The following is a 22929-nucleotide window of genomic DNA, read 5'->3' on the forward strand; positions in this document are numbered from 1 at the left end:
ACTCTCTACACCCCCCCATTTGCTAAGGACACCCCTAAAAAATTTAAAATTCCTAAATTACCCCCCACCCTCCCCAACCCCTCACCTAAATTGCTCTCTACACCCCCCAAACCCCCCCCCACCCCGCTCTTCCCCTCCAAAACACCTCGCCAACGCCCAAAACCCCCCCGTTCCCCCTTCTCCCTCTCGTCGCCGGCATTCTCCCGATCTCCGACCACCTCGCCGGCTTCTCCCGGAACCACCTCGCCGGCTTCTCCCGAAATTTTTTTTTTCACGGTTCGTGCTCCGTTCGGCACTGGATCGCCGAACAAAAGGCTTCTGTTCGGCTGAACAGTGCCGGACAGAAGCCTTCTGTTCGGCACTGTGCAGCCGAACAGATCTGTTCGGTTGAGGGTTGCCGAACAGAAGGCTTCTGTTCGGCACTGTTCAGCCGAACAGAAGCCTTTTGTTCGGCGATCCAGTGCCGAACGGAGCACGAACCGTGAAAAAAAAAAAAATTTCGAAACAAGGTGGAACACGTACCTTTGTGGCCGATTCTTCGTCCCAAATCACTAGTTGCTTGTCCATGCTTCGAATGGGGCTTAAATCTCCTTCAAAGATCGCCTAAACGATGTAAATGGATCGAGGGGTTTAAGGGAGATTTGAGGGGTGTTTTTTTTTTTCTTTTCAAAACGAAACGGAGGAGGAGGAAGGGGGGTGTATGAGAAAATTTCAAGGGCAATATGGTAATTACACTAAAGGTTAGTTTGGGTATTTTTTTTTTGGTTTTTGGGGGGTGTCCTGAGCAATAGGGGGGGTGTATATAGAACTACCCAAAAAATACGGAGCCATTACTTTTAGAATTAGTGGTTGATCGTTCTCCCGCATAAAACGTTTATGCAAGCGCTGGTGAGTTGTAGCGCACGACAGGGAGCTCCAGTTCCTGTGGATCAGGGCACGCCACCTCTTCTTCCTTTCGCACCTGGCCTCTGAGTAGGCCACTAATTTCTCGCCACTTGGCACCAGCTCCTGCGCCGCGGTCCTTGTCTTTCCCCTCCGCCCACTTCCAGCCTTAAGTTTATAAAACCCCACCATCCATGCCTTTTTTTAATTCTTTTTCTTTATTTGCCCCTGTCCCCCACAAGAAATTTTAGTGGCTGAGATTTCTCCTGGCCTCACCCCCTGAAGAGCGAGAGCGAGAGCGAGAGCGAGAGAGAAACAAAGAAAGCGAGGCCCGGACGCAGGCTTTACTCTCCTCCTCTCCTTCCTTCTCCGAGAAGCTTCCGCAAGGCGCCATTGCCACTGACCTCGAGCTCTATTTGCTTTGCCCATTGATAGATTCGATCGTTGGCTAGTTGGAGATGCGAGACTGGTAGTGGGCGGAGGAGAACGGATGAGCTGCGGGTGTTCTTGATGTGCCCATGGGCCATGGAGGTCGCCTGAGGTGAGCTCCTCGCCTAGGGTTTGGTTTTTTCGTGATTCTTGGTTATGACTGCCGATTTCGTGTTTCTTGATCTGTTCTTAGACCGTGGCGGCTGGATTCAGTCGGTTTGGTGAGGAATTTGATGGTAGTGGTCTTGGGTTTACCAGTTTCCTTTTTTGGATGAGTTCTTGAATTTGGTTGCTGTTTTCTTGAATTGGAGTAGATTTTGATGAGTTATGAGGTACTATCTCCGGCAAATGGAGCGACTGGTTGAAGATATGGAGGGAGGATCGCTGCTGTTTGTGGATGATTTGAACTCGAAGTGATCTGTGGTTGTTTTCTTGTGTTTGCTCTGCTGAAATTTGGGGTTGGAGATGGAAGAGGATTCCTTCGGGGAAGAGTTGGTTGGGAAGGTGAGTTTATGGTTCGATTTAGTTATGCGTGAAGTTGTCTTTTTCCCATGCTCTTGTTTTGTTTCGGATGATGAAAGGGATTTCTGATTATGACTATATGTATGTGAATGGGAATGTAGACTAGGAAGCCTTACACGATCACGAAGCAGCGAGAGAGGTGGACAGAGGAGGAGCATAATAGGTTCCTGGAAGCTCTGAAACTGTATGGGAGAGCTTGGCAGCGTATCGAAGGTTGTAGATCTAGTCTATGTTTCTCACACTCATCCTAAATTATATATATATATATACATATATATATATATATACACACATATGTATATGTATGTACATACGTATATATGTATGGATGTACACAAAGGCACACCCGTATATGTGTGTGTGTGTGTACATATGTATGTATATACATAGATATGTATAGTGTGTGTGTGTGTATACATGTATGCATCTATATATGGATGTATATAGATGTATGTGTGTATGTATATATGTATATATACATGTATTTGTGTATATGTATATATTTTAAATATTTCTTATGGGACCTATCCAAATTGAGTACTTTATATTCTGTAACCTGAATTTAGATGTGTTGAATTTTTTATATAAGAACTATAATATACATCGAGTTTTTAGTTTTTAGAAACATGCTTTTCACCCTTTGTCTTCTGTCACAGAGCATATAGGAACAAAGACAGCTGTGCAGATTAGGAGCCATGCGCAAAAATTCTTCACAAAGGTCCAGTGCCCTTTTACCACTTACGACTTTCTTAGTCATTGTTAATAGAACAGTTGACTAGATGCATTTATTTTTTTGGACCTTAATTAATTTCTAAAACCACCTTTTATTAACGAGCCAACTTAAAGATCATTCTCTTAACTTGAAAGCTCATAATAGATAAATAAGTGAAGAACTTGCATTTTTAGATTCATGTATTTTGCTGCTACACATGCTGTTTTGGTTTCATGAACATTTATTATGTATCTTTCAGGAATATTTATCTGGTGTTCTGATTTTGTGTGTTAGAAATTTTTACAAATGCACGAAAAGTTGAGATGAATCATGACACAAGAGGTTAAGCTGGCATAATTGTTGGGATTGCTTTGTCTGGATAATGCAGTATGCAGTCATTTTCTCATGAAGCATAGCTTATCTTTTTGCGTTGCATCTCATTATCATCCCATCAGAATGTTGAAAATATAATGAAGATTCATGCTTGCTATGGTGATTAATGAGCACTCACAAACTATGCATGCTAATCTTTTTTGTTAGCAGGCATCAATGTAAAAATCTGAAACACATGTACATTAGTATTGAAACAAGAACATATTTTCTAAGTGTCCATTCTTAACACCCCCCAAAGCTTCCTTATGGATGTTGGCATTGTGAAGCAATGTGTTTTCTTGGGCTAGGTTAACCTATAACCTACACTTTTCTCTGTCCTCTTTTTTGAGTATCCTCTTAGAAAAAACCCTTAAACTTGATATGACTGTAATAAGAACCTTAGTATGATATTCATTTACAAGGTATCGCCAAAAAAAATTGCAGCTAAAGAATGTTTTTGTCTTGTATTCTATTGCTCTCTATATTATTTTTCTTCTTTCTACTATTTTCTGTGTTATACCTGTTTGTTATTTTTGTTGAAAAGTGTTACTTTCAAGATATGCAATACCAGTATCAGCACCTGTTCCAGTTGGCTGGCCGTGTGGTACCATTTGGTTCTGTTCTGGCACGTACCAACAAAGGGAGAGCTGGCGAGAGTGGGGGAGAGGGAGAAGGAGAGAGGAAATGAGAGAGAGGGAGGGAGAGGGAGGGTCGGAAAAGGGCTTCCATCCTCAGTTACCTTGTTTCGAACGAAATAAGGGCCGAGTGCTTTTTTCTTTTATTTTGTGGTGTCTAAATGAAGTCGGTTTCTCAAATCGAGGGATGGAACCGAATCAATCCACTCTTGACACAGCTTGATACATTTTGAACTAGACAGTTTGGGCTGGTATTGCATTCTATGGTATAGCATTCTTAACTAATCCTTCCCACTAGTTATATCTTGTGATAATTGTGAGATAGAATACTTACCTAAAAATATATCCTAAATTAGTACGACTCAGCTTAAGTAACTGATCCTTAGTCCTAAACTAGTTAGGGTTGGCTACAAGAATTCTTTTTCTTCATTCCACTCTATTTAGGGTCAAACTTTCTAAAAGATGTAGCAATCTCAGATCTTTCCTTACTACTTTATCACATATGATTTTTAATCTATCTGTCTCTCTTTCTCATCAGTGTGTCTTTTGGGGCTTGTATTGTATATGTCCAAACAATGTAGTCATCATTCTCTTAATCTATCTTAAATTGATGCTATCTCTATCAAGGTCCATCGAACCAGAATCTGAATCCGTACCGGTTAGCGGCCGGTTCGGTACGGTACGATACACAGTATGCAATAACGTGCTAGTTCTAAATCGGCACGTTAATTTTTTTCAAAGTTTTTTAAGTTTGAATTAATGGTAATCATTTTTTTTAATTTTTTTCAATAATTTTAAGTATAATTTTATATTTCTTGATGTTTTTTGATGTTTTTTTGATATTTCTCCTTCTTCTTCTTCTCCTGCTCCTCCTCCTCCTCCTCCATTTTCTCCTTATTTTTCTCTTTCTCCACCTCCTCCTACTTCTCCGCCTTCTTCTTTTTCTCCTCCTCCTCCTCCTCCTCCTCCATTTTCTCCTTATTTTTCTCTTTCTCCGCCTCCTCCTCCTCCTACCCTCGTGAGGTTGGCTCGACAAGGCCTTTCCTTGGCGCTTATCCCTTGGCCTATGAACCCTCACAAGAGTAGTTGCCTACAAACTGACCCGAGGTACTACCAGTAGCCTCTCTCTTGAACTCAGGACTATGAACTGAACAATGCCAACTTGGCTCTGATACCAATTAGGGAAGCGAGGCAGGACCAATTAGGGAAGCAAGGACCGAGGGGGGGAGAGGAATAGAGAACGCAACTCAGATGTGGAGAAAAGAAATTCAATTACTCCAAAGGTCTGAAAGGTTCTGCCTCAACAAGCGTGAGGAGGTCCCCTTAAATAGACCAAAAAAAAAAGAGTTGGATTCCAATCTATTTTGGAGTCCGAAAGTTAGTTATGACGCCTGTGGCCGACAAATAAAATAATGACATGACTAAAGAAAGAAAAAGGAAAGATCGAAAAGACTCAGCAATTTGCTTTCTGGAAAGAAAAGCATCTCGCTTTTACAAAAGCAATTTTTTGAAAAGTTGATTTCTTTTCTCTGGCTTGAAGTGTATTCTTCCGCCTGAAGAAAAGTTGACGATGACTTCGATGTGATCAAAGCTTTTTTTATTAAAGTAGCTTTCTCAAAAAATAGATTCCTTTTGCTTGCTGGAGAAGAGAATGCTTCGTCCTTAGTGATGTGCTGGCAAAGCTGATTTGACTTAAAGCAGTTTTAATAAAGAAGATTCTCTTTGTTGCTGGCTGGAGGAGATATCTTCCGCCGAAATCTATTTGCTGATGTAGACACAAAGTTGATGTAACTGTGCCGAAAGTAGATTCCTTCGGGATGATGGCTACTAATTTGGCCAATCACATTACTGTCGTTTTGCTAATGATGCTCAGTTAGAATGATGGGCTGGCTCTTTGCCCTTATCTGGATTGAACTTGATTGGTTGGAACTTGATTGCTTCTTTTCTTGGTCTGGTGGCTAGAACTTTCTGCCACATGGTTTATGTCAGTTCCTCTGCACGAAGCTTCTGTGCATGGAGAGACTATTTTTCTTCTTCAAGAGATTGAGTATCCGCTGCATAGGGATCCTGAGACTAGATACCTATATTTGTTCTGATCTTCAGGTGTGGAACATGATGAAGTTCTTGATGCAGTAGACTTTATGAAAATTATTCTGATTGGATTTGCTTCAAATGTGGAGCAGAATTGCTGCTTCATGTGGTCCAAACATTTGGCCATAATTTTTTCATTAGTATATTGAGGATACCTTCTGAAGAACTTATTTTTTAGACTAATAAAATAAGTATCATCCGAGTCAGCTGATTGCTGAGATACTGCATGATCATTCATGCTTTTAAAAGAAACTAGATTAGTTCTTATAGTGGTGATTATATCATTATATTTATCCCTGGGCATGCCCAGCCACCACTTATATAAGAATTTTCTTTTGAGCACAGGAATATTTTTTCTATCTTCTATTTCTGCAGATATGACCCATTTTCATATACAGGGATCTTGTTCTCAATTATGAACATCATTGGGCAAAGCTCTGAGGAGATATAATTATCTTCCAGTTTATTAATGGTGGGATGATTGTCCACCCATTCTTCAAAGTATTCCATTATTTTTTTGGGCAACATGTTGAGGTCTGGCCCAAAGTAAGTCTAACATTTATTGAACCAGCCTGGAAGAGGCTTTTGTAGCACGTCTGGATTGACTTTTAAGAACCACGAGTGTCTGCTTTTGGGATTCTTGTAGTAAAACATATTAGTAAAATTCTGGACATAGTTCCAATAATTAACTAAGACTGTCTATCCATTCATCACAATTTGTTTGCCCTGATATGGGTCAAATCCCCATTCATTGGGTCGAATTACTTTGTGGATTGTGCATTTGTTGAAGTTAATAATGTCACTCCTGATTAAATTATTGTAGAAATTATGATTAATTTTTGCAGAATTAGTATGGAGTAGGAGTGCCTCCATTACAGTTCTATTTTTTTCTTCTAATGAAGGATAAATCCGTTCGTCAAAATATTTTTGACGTATGAACTATGGATCATTCAGATTATTAACTTCATTATGATCCAGATACATAATTACCTCATCGGGTTTCTTCTTCGAGTAAGTACTATCCAGGAAATTCTCCTGTAGTACTTTCTTCATCATTGTGCTCGACGATGAAGTTAGCTGCAAAGTAATTCCTTGCATAACATCTATTTGCTATTCTTGGTCAACTTTCTTTTGTTCCCTTCCGAGATAAGTTGTCAAATCTACCATTTGTGGAATTCTTGTGGGAAGTGTATTGGCACTGCGTCCCGGCCATAATGAGCCAGAACATTTTCTGTACTCATGGGAAGTGCATTGGCACTGCATCTCCGAATATACCGAGCAGAATTTCAGCAGGTTAAATAAGGAACCTGTACCCTGGAGGCAGCAACACATTGACAAGGTAAGGCAAATCAAGTCTAAGGTAAGAAATCTACCTTGCTTGTTTTTACCAAATTCTAATTGGTTTAAGATTGTAGAAACCGATGCATCAAACATTGGTTTTGAAGGAATCTTAAAACAATTAGATCCAAATATTGGTAAAGAAATATTGGTACGATTTGTCTCTGGTAAGTGGAATCCCACTTAGAGCAAATATTCAACAATTAAAAAGGAAATGTTTTCAATAGTTAAAAGCATTTCTAAATTCCAAGGTGATCTGTTGAATCAGCAATTCTTGCCGAGAATAGACTGCAGTACAGTTAAACAGATCATAGAAAAGGATGTCAAAAATTTGGTATCCAAGCAAATATTTGCTAAATGACAGGCACAATTGTCTGATTTTCAAATTGAATTCATTAGATCTGAAGATAATTGTCTTCCTGATTTTCTAACAGAAAATTTTTGCAGGGATGATTTCTCGCAGAGGATCATATCATAATCGAGGCGGAAATTCTGCTCGGTATGTTCGGGGACGCAGTGCCAATGCACTTCCCATGAGTACTGAAAATATTCTGACTCATTATGGCCGGGGACGCAGTGCAAATGCACTTCCCACAAGATTTCCACAAATGGTGGATTTGGCAACTTATCTCGGAAGGGAACAAAAGAAAGTTGACCAAGAACAACAAATAGATGTTACGCAAGGAATTACTTTGCAGCCAACTTCATTGTCGAGCCTAACGATGAAGGAAGTACTATAGGATAATCTTCTGGATAGTACTTACTCGGTAAAAAAAAATCCGAGGAGGTAATTATGTATCTGAATCATAATGAAGTTAATAATCTGAATGATCCATAGTTCATACGTCAAAAATATTTTGACGAATGGGGTTATTCTTCATTAGAAGAAAAAATAGAATAGTGAGGCATCATAACCAACGACCTACTCAATCAGGAGTGACATCATTAACTTCAGCAAGTGCACAATCCACAAGGTGGTTCGACCCAATGAATGGAGACTTGACCCAAATCAGGGCAAGCAGATTGTGGTGAATGGGTAGACAATATTAGTTAATTACTGGGACTATGTCCAAAGTTTTACTAGTGTATTTTACTACGAGAATCCCAAAAGAAGACACTCATGGTTTTTGCAGGTTAATCCAGACGTGCTACAGAAGCCCTTGCCAGGTTAGTTCCTCAAATAGTGGACGTACTTTGGGCCAGACCTTAACATGTTGCCCAAAGAAATAATGAAATACTTTGAAGAATGGGTAGACAATCATCCCACCATTAATAAGCCCGAAGATAATTATATCTCCTCAGAGCTTTGCCCAATAATATTCATAATTGAGAACAAGATACCTTGGATATGGAAATGGGTCATATCTGCAAAAATAGAAACCAGAAAAATATTCCTGTGCTCAAAAGAAAATTCTTATATAAGTGGTGGCTGGGCATGCCCAGGGATAAATATAATGATATAACCACCACTATAAAAACTAATATAGTTTCTTTTACGAGCATGAATGATCATGCAATATCTCAGCAATCAGCTGACTCGGATGATGCTTATTTTATTAGCCTAAAAAATAAGTTCTCTAGAAAATATCCTCAATGTATTAATGAGAAAATCATGGCCAAATGTTTGGACCATATGAAGCAACAATTCTGCTTTACATTTGAAGCAAATCCAATCAGGACAATTTTCATGAAGTCTACTGTATCAAGAACTTCATCATGTTCCACACCTGAAGATCAGAACAAGTACAGATGTCTAGCAGGAGAATCTCAGGATCCCTATGTAGTGAATACCCAGTCGCCTAAAGAAGAACAATCTCTCCATGCACAGAAGCTTCGTGCAGAGGAACTGATAGAAGCCATGTGGCAGAAAGTTCTAGCCACCAGACCAAGAAAATGAGCAATTAAATTCCAACCAATCAAGTTCAATCCAGACAAGGGCAAAGAGCCAGCCCATCATTCTGACTGAACATCATCAGCAGAATGACAGCCATGTGATCAACCAAAGTAATAGCTGAGTCACTAGCCATCCTTCCGAAGGAATCCACTTTCGGCGGAGTCATATCAATGTTGTGTCTATATTAGTAAATAGCTTTCGGCGGAAGATATCTCCTCCACCCAGCAACAAAGAGAATCTTCTTTATTAAAGCTGCTTTAAGTCAAATCAGCTTTGCCAGCACATCAATGAGGACGAAGCATTATCTTCTTTAGCAAGCAAAAGAAATCTACTTTTTGGAAAAGCTACTTTAATAAAAGAAGCTTTGGTCACATCAAGTCATCATCGACCTTTATTCAGGCGGAAGAATCCACTCCAGTCTAGAGAAAAAGGAATCAACTTTTCGAAAAGTTGCTTTTGTAAAAGCGAGATGCTTTTCTTTCCAGAAAGCAAATTACTTTGAGTCTTTTCGGTCTTTTCTTTTTCTTTCTTTAGTCATGTCATTGTTTTATTTGTCGGCCACGAGCGTCAGAACTAACTTTCGGACTCCAAAATAAATTGGAATCCAACTTTGTTTTGGGTCTATTTAAGGGGACCTCCTCACCCTTGTTGAGGAAGAACCTTTCAGACCTTTGGAGTTATTGAATTTCTTTTCTCCACATCTGAGTTGCATTCTCTATTCCTCCTCCTCCTCCTTCTTCTCCTTCTCCTTCGCCTCCTTCTTCTCCTTCTTCTCCTCCTCCTCCTCCTACTTCTTCTCCTTCTCCTTCATCTTCTTCTCCTTCTTCTCCTTTTCCTCCTCCTTCTCCTTCTCCTTTCCCTCCGTCTCCTTCTCTTCTCCTTCTTCTTCTTCTCCTGCTCCTTCTCCTTCTTCTCCTCCTGCTCCTTCTCCTTCTTCTCCTCCTGCTCCTTCTCCTTCTTCTCCTTCTTTTTCTCTTTCTTCTCCTTCTCTTTCTCCTTCTCTCCTCCTCCTCCTCCTCCTACTCCTCCTACTCCTCCTTCTCCTCCTTCTCCTCCTTCTCTTCTTTTTCTTCACCTTCTGCTTTGAATCGATCTTCACAGTCAAACCGACCTGGTTCTGCTCTGATTAAGCTCGGGACAGCCCGAACCGGGCAGTTTGGGCTGATTTGGCAGACTATATTGTCTACTTTTTCTTTTTTTACGAATGGCTTCATTCCTTACTTTTATCTTTTCTGCTATTACCACATATCCTTCTCAAAATTCTTTTTTTAGCTACGCGTTTCTTGTGCATATATTGTTTTTTAACTGCCCAATATTTTGCACCATAAAGCATAGCTAGTTGTATGGTCATCCTATATTTTTTTTTTCAACTAGGCATGTATTTGACGATCATATAATATCCCAATTGCACTTTTCCATTTTAACCATCTTGCTTTAATCCTATGGATAACATCTTCTTTAATCTCCTTTTTCTTATAAATAATCGATCTTAAATGCCAAAAATAGTCACTCTTAGAAACTTCATGATCCTCAATTTTTGCTCCATTTACATCTCTTTTGCTAATTTTATTAAAGCTACATTCCATATATTCCATTTTGGTTCTACTTAAACCTGAAACCTTTACATTCTAATGCACTCATATGTAATTCCAATGTACGATTAACTCTATTTTTAGTTTCATCACTAAAACTATATCATTTGTAAATAGCATTTACCAAGAAATATCATCTTCAATATGCCTAGTAAGCTCATAACTAGTGCTAAAAAATAAGGACTTAGAGTAGATCCTTGGTATAAACTTATTATAATTGGAGACTCACTAGTTTTACCATCAGCAGTTCTCATACTAGTAACCGCTTTATTATACTTGTCCTTAATTATGTTAAGATAACTAACGAAAACTTCTTTGTTTTCTAACATGCAAAAATCCTCTTGAAGCCAAACCCCATTCTTTGCTTCATTGACATCTCCAGGCATCCATCCCATCTCAGTTTAGATTAGGTTCATTGTATTCCTTTCTTGCCTACAATCAAAGAAAATATGATTAATGGTTTCATGTGCAAGATTGCAAACAAGACATAAAGGATCAAAATATAGGTTAAAATGTTTCACCATAATATTAACTTCCATATACAGGTCTGAACTTGGGTGGCTGCCTTAACTCCCTATTATAGGGTGAATACATTTTGTGGGATATTCAATTACTTGCCAAAGAAGGCAATGAGTTTGCCTTCCTGGTTAAGCATCACATGATTTCTACATTTGAAGTGCCATAGTCCACTTCAGACATCGCTGAAGTTTGGAAGTGCAAGAATAGTAACCTTTGACCTTTCTTATTTACTTCTTGATGAATTCAAAGCTCTTTAGTGCCTTCTCCATGTAGTTGAAGATATTCACTTTCAGACATTTAGTGGTTAGGGAGATATCAGAACTAAACCATTGGATGAAGTGGTGGTAAAGGTGGAAAGCTACAAATATACTTTATGAGAAAATTTAATGAGGCACTTAAGATGATAATTTTATTTTTTTCATCCATAATGGATGTGATTTATTGGTAGTATGAGTTTCCTTACACTGGGAAGATATGCAACTTTGATAGGAATACTTCTTTATAAACTGGTCACAACTTGGGATGAGTTTGGGTAATTCATTCATATGGTTGCCAATTGTGTATGGTGATTTTCTGAAAACAGTGGAACCTTCCTTGGATAAACATTAGCGGAAAAGAGTGAACAAACATAAGCAAGAAAGAGTAATTGGAAGAGGTGATATAAAGACTAGAGACATGTTGTGTGAGGGTGAAGATAAAGAAGGTTATAAAAGAAATTCCCACATGCACCCTTTTAGGGTTTCTTTTTTCATGCTAAACACGGCCATCCCCATGTCTTTTGGAATATCCAACATGTATGTATTAGCATCAATTTTTTGCCGACCTAAACATTTATCAATCTTTTTATATCTCTGCTGATTCTTTTATTTTTACTTGGACACTTGCATCCAACTCCAAAAATTTATGTTGGATACATACCAAACACTTGGATACTTATGAAGTTTTTTGTAGCCACTTTTAAAGATTGGAAGAGGTTTGAACTCTTCTAATGATGTCCCTATTTTGATGTCAGATAGTGAGTATTCGTTCTTTTTAGAGATCGGTCAAAACATATTGAAAAAAAGTTTGCACGATATTATTTTTCTTATATCCTTATGTTGGGTTGTTTGAATGAGAAACAATTTAATTGAAAGATCTTAATGAAGAATATGTTTTTAGTATTTTTAATGTTCAAACAAACAGTTTTCACATGCATAAATATACACTTTAGCTAAAACTATATCTTATCCTATATCTCCTGTATTTCCTTCTTCCCTTTGCCGAGTCAAACACTTGATATGCGTCTGAATTAGATTCTTGTATTTGTGTTCACGCAGCACTGCTTATTTCATGGTATATATTTCTCATTGAAGGATGTTTCTCACCGTTGACAAATTGAAACACAATATACAAAATCTCCAAGGAGCTCACAATCTTTTAAACCTTATCCTATAATGTGTTATTGAAAAGTTTTTTGACCTCACTCCTTTTCGCAGTTGTAGCAAATTCAGATTTCACCTACTTGATAGATTAAACAATTTCAGTCTGTCTTTTCGAGATGTTCTTACTACAATGGAAAATTAAACGCACCTGGTCACACTAGGCTTCGACAACTCCCCCAGGTTTTTTAACACATCAAGGGAAGAACCCATGATCAGGTCCTAACAACTTTAAGATGCTTTTTTACATAGTAAGATGCTTTAAGATGAACATTATGATGATTTTCCCTATCTTAACAACTTACTTTGTTCTTCTCTATATCCAAGATCAAGTCTATGCAATGTGCCACTTATATGGTCTAGATCTGATGCTTATATCTGTTTATCAATTCCTCCTAAACATAGTTGTTGCTCTTTCTCAATACCACCTAGAGAACATGCTAATCATTGATCCCTCTACAGTTACAATTAATGATTATACAATGGTTCATAATATACCTTGTTGGATCAATAGATTAATGCATGATAATTTTCTTATTAGAGTACACAAGGAAGTTGTACCGAACTCTATCAGCCTGGTCCAAGCATCTCGTGATTGTCACACCATTTAGGTTCCATTGCTTTGTGGAGGAGGAATTGTATGGCTCTGCTCCTTCAACCTCCTTAACTAGATAGGTGCTCGCAATCTCATAAGGAGTGGTAGATCGACTCCTATGAGTCTAGGATTTGCTATCATTCAGTGAGGGATGTGATTGAAGTGAAACATCAAAAAAGCACAACACTAGTTTATGAAAGCATCTCATGTAATTGATGAATTTAGGCAATGGATAGTTTTGGCCTTAACGTTTATGACTAGTTGACCATAATATCATTTTTTGACATAATATAACCTTAAAATTTATGAATTTTAGATATCCATCTTTCCTTGTTCAAGGACTCGAAGCTAGGGGTGGCAAAAATTGACCCAACTTGAGAACCCAACTCTATCTAATTGGGTGAGGTTTAGTTTTTCTAGGGTCAGGTATGGGTCAAATTTTTTGAGCCATGTAAATGAGTCAGGTATGGGTTGGAGCTTTGGCCCGACTTGGATCACGAGGTATAGTTCTATTTGGATCAAACAATTTATGCTGGGATGTCATCATCTTGGATAAGATGGTTGGCCTTTTTCTTAATACTAGTTGTTTAAATAATTTTGGAATCAACCTGTAAAAGTTGTAAGCACCAAAGTTCACCATCTCAGTACTGGACACCATACTAGTACTATCTTGTTACTATGTTGGTATGCTTATGCTCGATATGGCGGCTAGTTTGGTATATCGACAAACGGTACTCCCACTATACCACATACCAATTTGGTATCGGTACAATACAGTACGGTGGGTAGCAAGATCCGCCGAACAGGTACCGAGATCTGTACCGGTCAGCGGATGGGTACAAACACATGGTACACTTGGGCGTGTCGGTTTTGAACCTCCGCCTTCTTGGAAACCTTTTTCTTCGCCGCTATAAAATCAGCAAAATGCTTCTTTGTTAGCTGCCGAACCTTCCAGCACATAGATACGTCGAAATAAGTACCAGCTAAGTGCTGCTTCAACTTGCTTACCTCTCCTTCCTTGAACTTTGTGGTGCACCAGTTCACTTCCAATAGTGCCAACTTAAGAGTATTTGCCCATGATCTTAACTAATGTCACGTTCTGGCTCCTTTTTCTTTGATGGTTCTATTCCTGCAGGTTTATAAAGCACGCCAATTATCAATTATTAAAAATAGCAAAATTTCGTTATGATGAAGATAATTTTTTATATCAAAAAATACAACTGATTTATCTCATATATAATTCTAATTTTTTATATTATTTATTTATTTATATATTTTTAATAATTTTTAAATTTAAAAATATGTTTAAATATCATAAATTCAGAAAAATATGTTTTCTACTGCAGAAAATACTTCTGAATTATGTAATATGTACTACTAATTTTTCATTTTTGGTATTAATTATATATTTTTAATTATTTTTTAAAAAATTAAAAATAATTTTTAAATATAAATATTTTAAATAATTAATTTCAGCTCAGATGTATGTAGAATCCAACAATTGATGTTACATATATTTTTCTAGACCTGTGGACATACATTAAAGGCTACTTATTTTTTAATTTTTTTTTCAAATTTAGGCTTAGGCCACTTTGCGCATGATCGTATTACAATATGAATAAATGGATACTAAATTTTGCTGGAGAGTAGCTTGCATGTTCCTAAATATGCTTTTGATTTTACAATTTTTTCGAATTTTATTTTTGTTGTATTTTTTATTTTTAATACAAAATATATATTTAATTTTTAAAATATATGTAATCTGAAAATTAAAAATTTTTATGTCACTATGTAGATCATCTATAGATCTACAACATATCATAAAATCAAAACCAAATCAAAAATCTTGGGATGATTTTTTTTTTTATTTTGCAAATTTTGAGCTATTTTTTGGAGCCCTCTAAAAAATAGAGGGAATGAGATATGAAAGAGGAAGTATACTGTATTGAGGCTTGGATGTTCTTTCAATCATGCTGAATTGGTGTGATTTTGCAAATTGGAGGATAAGGGAGAGCCGGAAGACCTCTAAACGTTACAGAGAAGAAATATTGGAAAAGCCTTCCCAACATCTTCTTTTAACAAAAGAAAGAAAGGGGGAGGGAGCCTGATTCTGAACCGGGCCGACTCGGTGCGAATCGGACGGTTCCCACCGAGTTCGAACAGAATCAGCGGTTCTGAACGGTTCCGGTTGGACCGGTTCACACCGAGTTTGAACGGAGCCGGTTGGTTCCAAACGTCTCCGACCGGTTCCAGCTAGTTCGAGACCTATTCTGGCCAGTTTGGATCTGGTCCCGATTTTAATTGGCGAACCAACCTAGTCCCTGACTGGGTCGGCTCGGTACAGGCTAAACCAGGCAATTTGGTCCGGTTCGGCTGACCTTGGTTGGTACACACTGGGACTAATTGATAAAGGATTGCATGTGATATGTTTGGTTAGGTCCATTAGGGATTGTCTTGCAAAATAGATTAGGTTAGGATGTTATAAGCGACCAGGATGGCTTGTGGGTGGGTATGGATCAAGTGGTATTGACCTGTTGTCATGTTGGGTCGGGTATGGTTCAAGGTTCTGTATGTTGGTGTCCTACTTTACCTAGCTTAAACTCCATCTGGTCTGATCAATTGCCACTCCTACTCAAAGTCTAATTTATTTGGTTTTCCTAATTTATCATTTTATAGGTCAGTTTGCCTAGTTTGTTGACTTAAAGGTAGATCATGATTTAATATCCGTAATTTTAGGAATTTGAGGTCAATTTGGCCAATTTAGGAACCTACAAAGCCCATCATTCCACCTTAGCTAGTTTGCTCTTTTTCAATATGGTAATGAACAACATCAGCAACAATTTTCCTCTTTCTGGTGTCATGAATAGGCAACGTTGATCAAGGGATGGATCGAGGAGTTCATGATGTGGGATCGGTCATGTTTCCTCACCTTTCTAGTGATCCTAATGGGCAATAGCCATCAGGCAATGAGAGATCATGAGAGATCAGTCCAATGGTGTTGTAGATCTGAGGGACTAAACTTTGTTTTTATGCATTTAATTGATGCCCCATGGTTGAACAATCGTCAGACATCAACAACTTGAAAGGTTGTCGTGATTGACAACTTATTTGAGTTAAATAGATTTGTGGATTTTGGATCAGCTTGCTTGCAAGGTCTAGTCGGTAACATGTCATAGTAAGTAACATGTCATATGGGTTGGCCCACTTGAGTTTTAAGAGACTGATCTTGTGATCTCGTATGTTCAGTCAGTCAGTTGACATAAACTAAGACTACTTGAACATCCACTATGCTTTGTGTAAGTCTTTTGCTTAAAGATGGTAGAACTTTTTTTTTTGGTTTGCATAACTTATTGCCTTGGTGTCAGTATTATCTACTTGCACTTTTTTCATCCTAACATAACTATAATATTTATGTAGTTAGCTAGTTTGTTTGTGACAGAGACTATCTGTGTTGCAATTCTCTGTGTTGCAATTTTTAGGGCAGAATCACCATGCCCCAACTCTTACCCTTTTCTCTGTTTTAGCTTTTGTTTCTATTAAGACATCAATTTTTGTGATAGGCTGCCAATCTGTCACTACAATGATTTCTTGTCAAATTTCTCATTTTCTGTGAGTCATACAAGCATGACAATTTTTCATCCCAACCTCCAAGCATCGTAGCGATATGAGGTTTCTTTTAATGTATTTACCCCTCATTCTTGTGATAACGAAGGTTTCTTGGGTCGGTAGCATGTACATGTTGTACCATGTTGATGATGCTGACCAAATGTGGATGTTGCCTTTGAGTTGGCAAGGTTCTACCTGCTAACATCAGCCAACACTTAGAACCTTGGTAATAACACAAGCGCTATTCTAGTGATTGACTAATTGATATCCAGCATATTGAGGTTAATTATAAATTCACATGCCATCACTATCATACTTGAACAGCTATCCTTAGTCCATATTTCTTCATGTACTTACTAATATCTAATGAACTCAAACATTACTACGTGATCCTTAATCCTGGACAACCACTATGTATGATCCACTATCAGTTAATGAGATGTTTTAAATTTAATACACATTTTACCAGCCATAATTATAACCATTAATCCTTGACCAAACTACTCGAGATTTGCTTTGTGATTTCTCCTTCACTAAACATGCCTATTTAAGCAATTTTATCTTATTTAAAACTTCTTTGCATCCTCACAGGAAGGGGGATGCCTTTGCATCTCCAATTTTCGAATTCGGACATATTACGTAGCTTGGGACACATTTTAGAACTATTTGTCTACTTGATGTCAGCCAGCCCACCTTTTCTATTTGGGATTGGAATCGGCAAGAGTGATGTTATACACATGCAAATACTTATATATAGATGTGTGTGTATATTAATGCTAGTATTTACACATATATTCATATAAATACATGATTATATAATATGTGTATATATATAAACCAAGGATCAATCTGCCTAATTGTACTATATTGTATTTATATTGTGCGTTGTGCCGACAGGTTATCGATTGAGTATAGGGGGCGTGCCCCTCAATACCATTCGAGCCAACAAATATGACTGCACGATTATATATACTGACGGTATGGGCTACCCTACTTTATGTTTTAAACCCTTGTCTAATCATTCTATATAACCTTTTCGCCATTTAAGATGTGGTTTGGAACTCTGCCATTATGAATATTTTCCATGTTGTTGAGGATTAGAAGCCCTATCTATAGATTCCTTCAATTAAAAACTGAAGTGATGGACTGGGATTGAAATCATAATAAACCGTAGTATATAAGCTTTGCAAAATGCCAACAACATTTATAAAAACATTTGTAATATATTTTTAATATGAAAGTGTAGTTTAATTCCCCTTTTGTAATGTAATAATTGTGCAATGAATTTTGTATGACATATTTGTTAATTTCTGCAAAACACTCATTAAACAACAATGGATATTGATATTTAGGATGATTCATGACACTAGATTTTCATAGGTTTTAAAAATTATTTATTTTAAACAAACACAATTACAGACTAGCAGAAATGGTCGAGGTTAGTCTATTTCTATAACAATTGAATATTGTATAATAGTATTAGCTTTTAATTTATGAATCTTCTTACAGACTTATGTTTCTTTGTGTATCAATGCATGCCAAGTGTCACACAGTGTGCATATCATGCCAACCATGGGCTAACAAACTTTGGATGCAATACTTGAAACCATGGTTTCAAGCTGATGGTGTTGGTTTGTACTAGCAGGCATGAACCTATTAAGTCCTTCACTCTTCAATGGAAAAGGGGACAATTGCTGACTTGGCTTGAAATATGCAATGCTGGCTATTAGCTAGCTTGCCCCCATGCCTATGGCACGTAAAATCCTTGTTTGATACTTAAATATTTACATAGGTATGGACACATATTTTCATGATTTACATGCATATGTTTCTATCTTATATCAATATCAACTATTGGCCTATATGGAACACAAAATGTCTCTCAGGCTTTATTAGTGAAGAAGAATAAAGTCTCCCTAATAACTCATATTGTACTACCTATTACAACCAGCAATCCAGATCTAACATACAAACATCTTAGCCTGAACTAGGGTCGGCGAAACTGTTTCGAACCGGACGGTTCCAGCCGTTTCGAGCCATACCGGCTGCTCACCGGTACGGTTTCGGCAATAGAAACAAAATCCGTTGCCGGAGCTGGAGAAGGAAAGAGAAAGCGAGCGGGGGAGGGAGGGAGAAGGAGAGAGGCCAGCGGAGGTTAGAAACGGGAACTGGCCATGGCATCCGCCACCCTCAGCCGGCCTCCCTCTCCTCCTCTCTCTCTTTTGCTCTCTCCCACGGTCTGCGTGCCCTCTCCTCCGTCGGTACAGGCTTGGCACGGCTTGTACCGACTCGTGTCGTTGGAAAACTGGTATGGTGCTCGGTACCGGTTCCGTCGATCTTGACATGAACTTAAATCTTTATATATCTAATCATTTGATTAAAGACTGCCTGCATAGATGGTGAATACCAAAGATGTTGGAAGTGTTTCGGTGCAATAAAAAATACAAATTTAGATCACATATATAGGAGAATGCCATAGAGTAATAGAAGTGCTGTACATATCTAAAATATATTAAGATCCTCCATTCCTGGTCAATAGACATGCCGCTTTCTGCAATTTTTATTTGTTTAATGAAGTACTAAAAGATCAGCTTGATGAAAAAAAATTATAATCCTTGAATCTCCTTTTCATTAGTAATTTTGGGTATTTGCTGAACTTTCACCAATGTTCACTTGGGAATTGAAGGAAATGATAATATGCTTGAACTAATAGGTACTTTGACAGTTTAATGCTCTTGTGTTAGTGGTGGTTAGCTTCACTATTCGAACTAGATGTTCACTGACTTTTTAAATGATATGTTTTAGCATCAAGTGGTCATTAATATTGTCTTGACATAGATTTGTAATTGAAAATCATGTTTTGCTTGACTAACAGTAATCAAATTGCAGTTGGAAAAAGAAGCTGTAATGAAAGGCATTCCTCCAGGACAAACTCATGATATAGATATTCCTCCCCCACGACCTAAAAGGAAGCCAAGAGGTCCATATCCTCGGAAGAGTAGGGTAGGTTCTGTCTCTCTAACTGGTGATGCAATGAACAACAAATCATCAAAATCTGTTTCTCTTGTGGGCACCAGTAAACAAGTCTTGGAACAGGGAAGTGATGCACCTCAGAAGGTACACATTTGTCTCCCCCTGTTGCTTTACATTATAAAAACTTTTGTGTGGTTCTTAGTTGTCTTTTTCATTTTTCCCCCTTTCCTGAGTTCTTGCCCCTTTATTCATTATTCAGAAACTTGCTGCAACTATAACATTGCAAAGGAAAGAGACTTCTGAAGATGGAAGCTGCTCAGAAGTTCTTAACTTCTTTCAAGATGCTCCATCTGCTTCCATCTCTTCTGTGAAGAGCTTGTCAAATCCAAATCCTTGTACATACACAGAATTTGCCACCAAGATTAAAGAAATAAAAGAGACTGCAACAGATAAATCTTCTGTCTCTATTGAAGTGAATAAGGATCTAAACCTAAACGGCATATCCTATAGAGATCAGGAGATTGAAGGACTTAAAGGATTTCGCATAGATTCACAAACAAATTTAGCTCATGGAGAGGATGCAGATGCATTAAAGCAGCAAGAGAACCTTGGTTCTTTGTTAAGGGACAATATGCAAGGTAATCAAAGCAACTCAAAACATATTCCTGTGCATTTTTCAGGAAGAAGCAGTGCTGAAGGCAAGCAGACAACAGACTCTGATGGGCATAATTTCACGGCAGTGACCGGCCAAGTGGGAGGAGCTGATGAAAATTCTAAGTCATTCATCAATCCTACAGTTTCTGCCACATCAAAGCTCCACAACAGTTCTGCAATACCGTGTATTCACCAACCATTTCCAGCCTTCCCAGCTTTTACCCAAGTCCACAGCAATCATGATGCTTATAGGTCATTCCTCAACATCTCATCCACCTTCTCAAGTCTCATTGTGTATACCTTGTTACAAAATCCAGCAGTTCATGCAGCAGCCAACCTGGCAGCATCATTCTGGCCATCTGCAGAGGTGGATTCTTCAACTGATTCAACTCCAGAAAACCTAGCTGGGCGATTTCCAGTAAGGCACATGAACCCTTATCCAAGCCTGGCATCTATTGCTGCTGCTACGGTAGCAGCTGCATCAGCATGGTGGGCAACTCAGGGACTATGTCCAATATTCTCTCCTCACATTGGTTTCCCATTTAATCCAGCACCCACAACTACAATTCCCACAATGGCCACAGCCCAGGGTCCAGAAGATAAGACAGATGGAAAAGAAGATGCATTTCAGAACATTGTAGAAGAAGATCAAGTAGTAAATTCAGATCAATCTGTGGCTTTAAATACACAACACCCTTCTCCCAAGTCAGCGTCATCAGAAGCAGATGGCTCAGATGATAGCAGAAGCGGTGAAAGGTCACATTGCACGGAGGTCAAAGCTTCAAAAATTAGTGAGTTTAAACCATTAGCAGCTACTGGACTTTATGATTCTCATAAGACAGAGAGCAAGAAGAAACCAGATCGCTCTTCCTGTGGCTCCAATACACCTTCCAGCAGTGAAGTTGAAACAGATACCATAGTGAATAGGCATGAGAAAGTCGATGATGAAGCTAAACAAGCCTATTTCAGTAGTCCGTTAGCTGGTGAGACTAACAGCCGCAGATCTCGAAACAGTGGGAGCATTAACGAGTCATGGAAAGAGGTCTCCGAGGAGGTTGTAATCAGGCAAATTTTCTGGTTCATCATTAGCGTGTTTGAACACCCATCACCGCTGTTCTAATTTTACCCAATCTTTGTCTTTTCTTTGTTAGGGTCGACTTGCCTTCCAAGCGCTCTTTAGTAGAGAAGTGCTGCCACAAAGCTTTTCGCCTCCACAAACTGAAGACGCAATGGCCAACAAAGAAGCTATTACCTTGCTAGTCGATCTTAACAAGAAGGCATGTGCGACAGCCAGTCTTAATCATCTTCATAGCTTTACAAAGGAGATGTCAAGCAGATGCAATGATAACACTGGAAAAAGTTCTTTAACAAGTGAAATTGGTCAGGGGAAGCTGTCTCATCGAACAGGATTCAAGCCATATAAGAGGTGTTCAATGGAAGCCAAGGAAAACAGGACAGCTGCTGAGGAGACTAGCAACAAGAGGATTCGTCTTGAAGGGGAAGCTTCAATCTGATAGCATGGGTGCAAGAACTCATGCAATTCAGGTTGCTGCTTCTGGCATGTAAGATTGGTTTTCCAACTTACAGGACATAAATTATGTCATGTACCATAATTTTTAAACTTAATTTTACTCTGTATTGTTGTATTGAAATAATCAAGCAGCCCTGCTGCAAGGTGGACTGCTCATAACCTTGCCCATTTCACTTCAACTGTGCATATTTTATTTTGGCATTCCAAATTAACTACTCCATGACCAAGCTTGATGTCTTTGCAGCAAGCAGCTTAGGTTTGGTGCCTTACAAATGGCTTATGAATGCCATCACTTTGGATATGATGCTTGTGATAAAGCTTAAATTAAAGTGATCAATCTTTCTGGATTGACAGAAAATTACGCAAGACACGGGATAAATCAAACAAGCTTAAAAGCTATTGCTCCCAAATTTTCAAGGATGAAGCACCCTGCAGCACGGCAGTCTTTGTTGCATTTTCTTACAGATTGGGAGGCATCAGATGGAACTAGAATAGTAGCTCCAAATGAGTCAAATGTAGTACATAAAAAACAAAAAAAATGTCAAAATGTACAGATTCATTCAAGGAGAAATATATGAATGATCTACCTTGGTGGACTGATACTGGGTCCTCAGGTCAGCAATTGCATCATCGAGCAGCTGGTAGGTGTGCCGAAATGAGAGATTGGAATGGCAGAACAATTGAGGGATCTTCTGGTGGTGGGGGTCGACACTCCCCTTGGACTGGTGACGAGAAACGCTCTTGGGCCAAGGTGGCATAGGGGCAGTCTCGGCAGGGTATGTGGACGAACCACAAGAGTTCCGAAGAGGAGCTTGACAACCTTCAAGCTCTTGTGCTGTCGGAGAGGATTGAAGCGCCGAGTCACGCATGGGTGAAGGCGGCAGTCATTTGTCGAAGCATCGGCCGGAGGATCCTTGCTGAATGGGTGTTGAAGGAGCTAAAACAAAGAGGAAAGCTCCTATATGAGGTGGAATCCTTTCCACTTGCTGAAGACTCACATGGTCTTCCGATTACAGTAGGAGGGCAACCCGGGTGCAGCAATTGCTGGTGGCCCATGGTTGATTGTCGGGCGGTTACTGGCTTTGGAGTCGTGGGTACCCGACTTCATGGAGGAGAGGATCGCGACCTCGAGGAACTCCTCGGCGTAGGCCTGGGCGACCTGGGCC

General features: G+C 38.8%; 1 protein-coding gene across 6 annotated transcripts; it reads left to right on the forward strand.

Annotated features, from left to right (window-relative positions):
• The first annotated feature begins 1104 nt into the window (after positions 1-1104).
• On the forward strand, positions 1105-21978 carry LOC103706413 (protein LATE ELONGATED HYPOCOTYL-like). 6 transcript variants are annotated; one of them, XM_008790504.4, is made up of 8 exons: positions 1167-1423; positions 1505-1532; positions 1626-1815; positions 1935-2046; positions 2490-2551; positions 19495-19722; positions 19838-21286; positions 21384-21978. In XM_008790504.4, exons 3-8 carry the CDS (start codon positions 1777-1779, stop codon positions 21744-21746), a joined length of 2253 nt encoding a protein of 750 aa, XP_008788726.1. In that variant the 5' UTR covers positions 1167-1423; positions 1505-1532; positions 1626-1776; the 3' UTR covers positions 21747-21978. The 6 variants fall into 6 exon arrangements, with proteins under 6 accessions (XP_008788724.1, XP_008788726.1, XP_026660210.1 ...); XM_008790502.3 differs by lacking the exon at positions 1505-1532 and having other exon boundaries at positions 1105-1423; XM_026804408.2 differs by lacking the exon at positions 2490-2551 and having other exon boundaries at positions 1168-1423.
• Positions 21979-22929: the final 951 nt, after the last annotated feature.

Source organism: Phoenix dactylifera, chromosome 17, assembly GCF_009389715.1.
Source record: "Phoenix dactylifera cultivar Barhee BC4 chromosome 17, palm_55x_up_171113_PBpolish2nd_filt_p, whole genome shotgun sequence".
Lineage (NCBI taxonomy): Eukaryota > Viridiplantae > Streptophyta > Magnoliopsida > Arecales > Arecaceae > Phoenix > Phoenix dactylifera.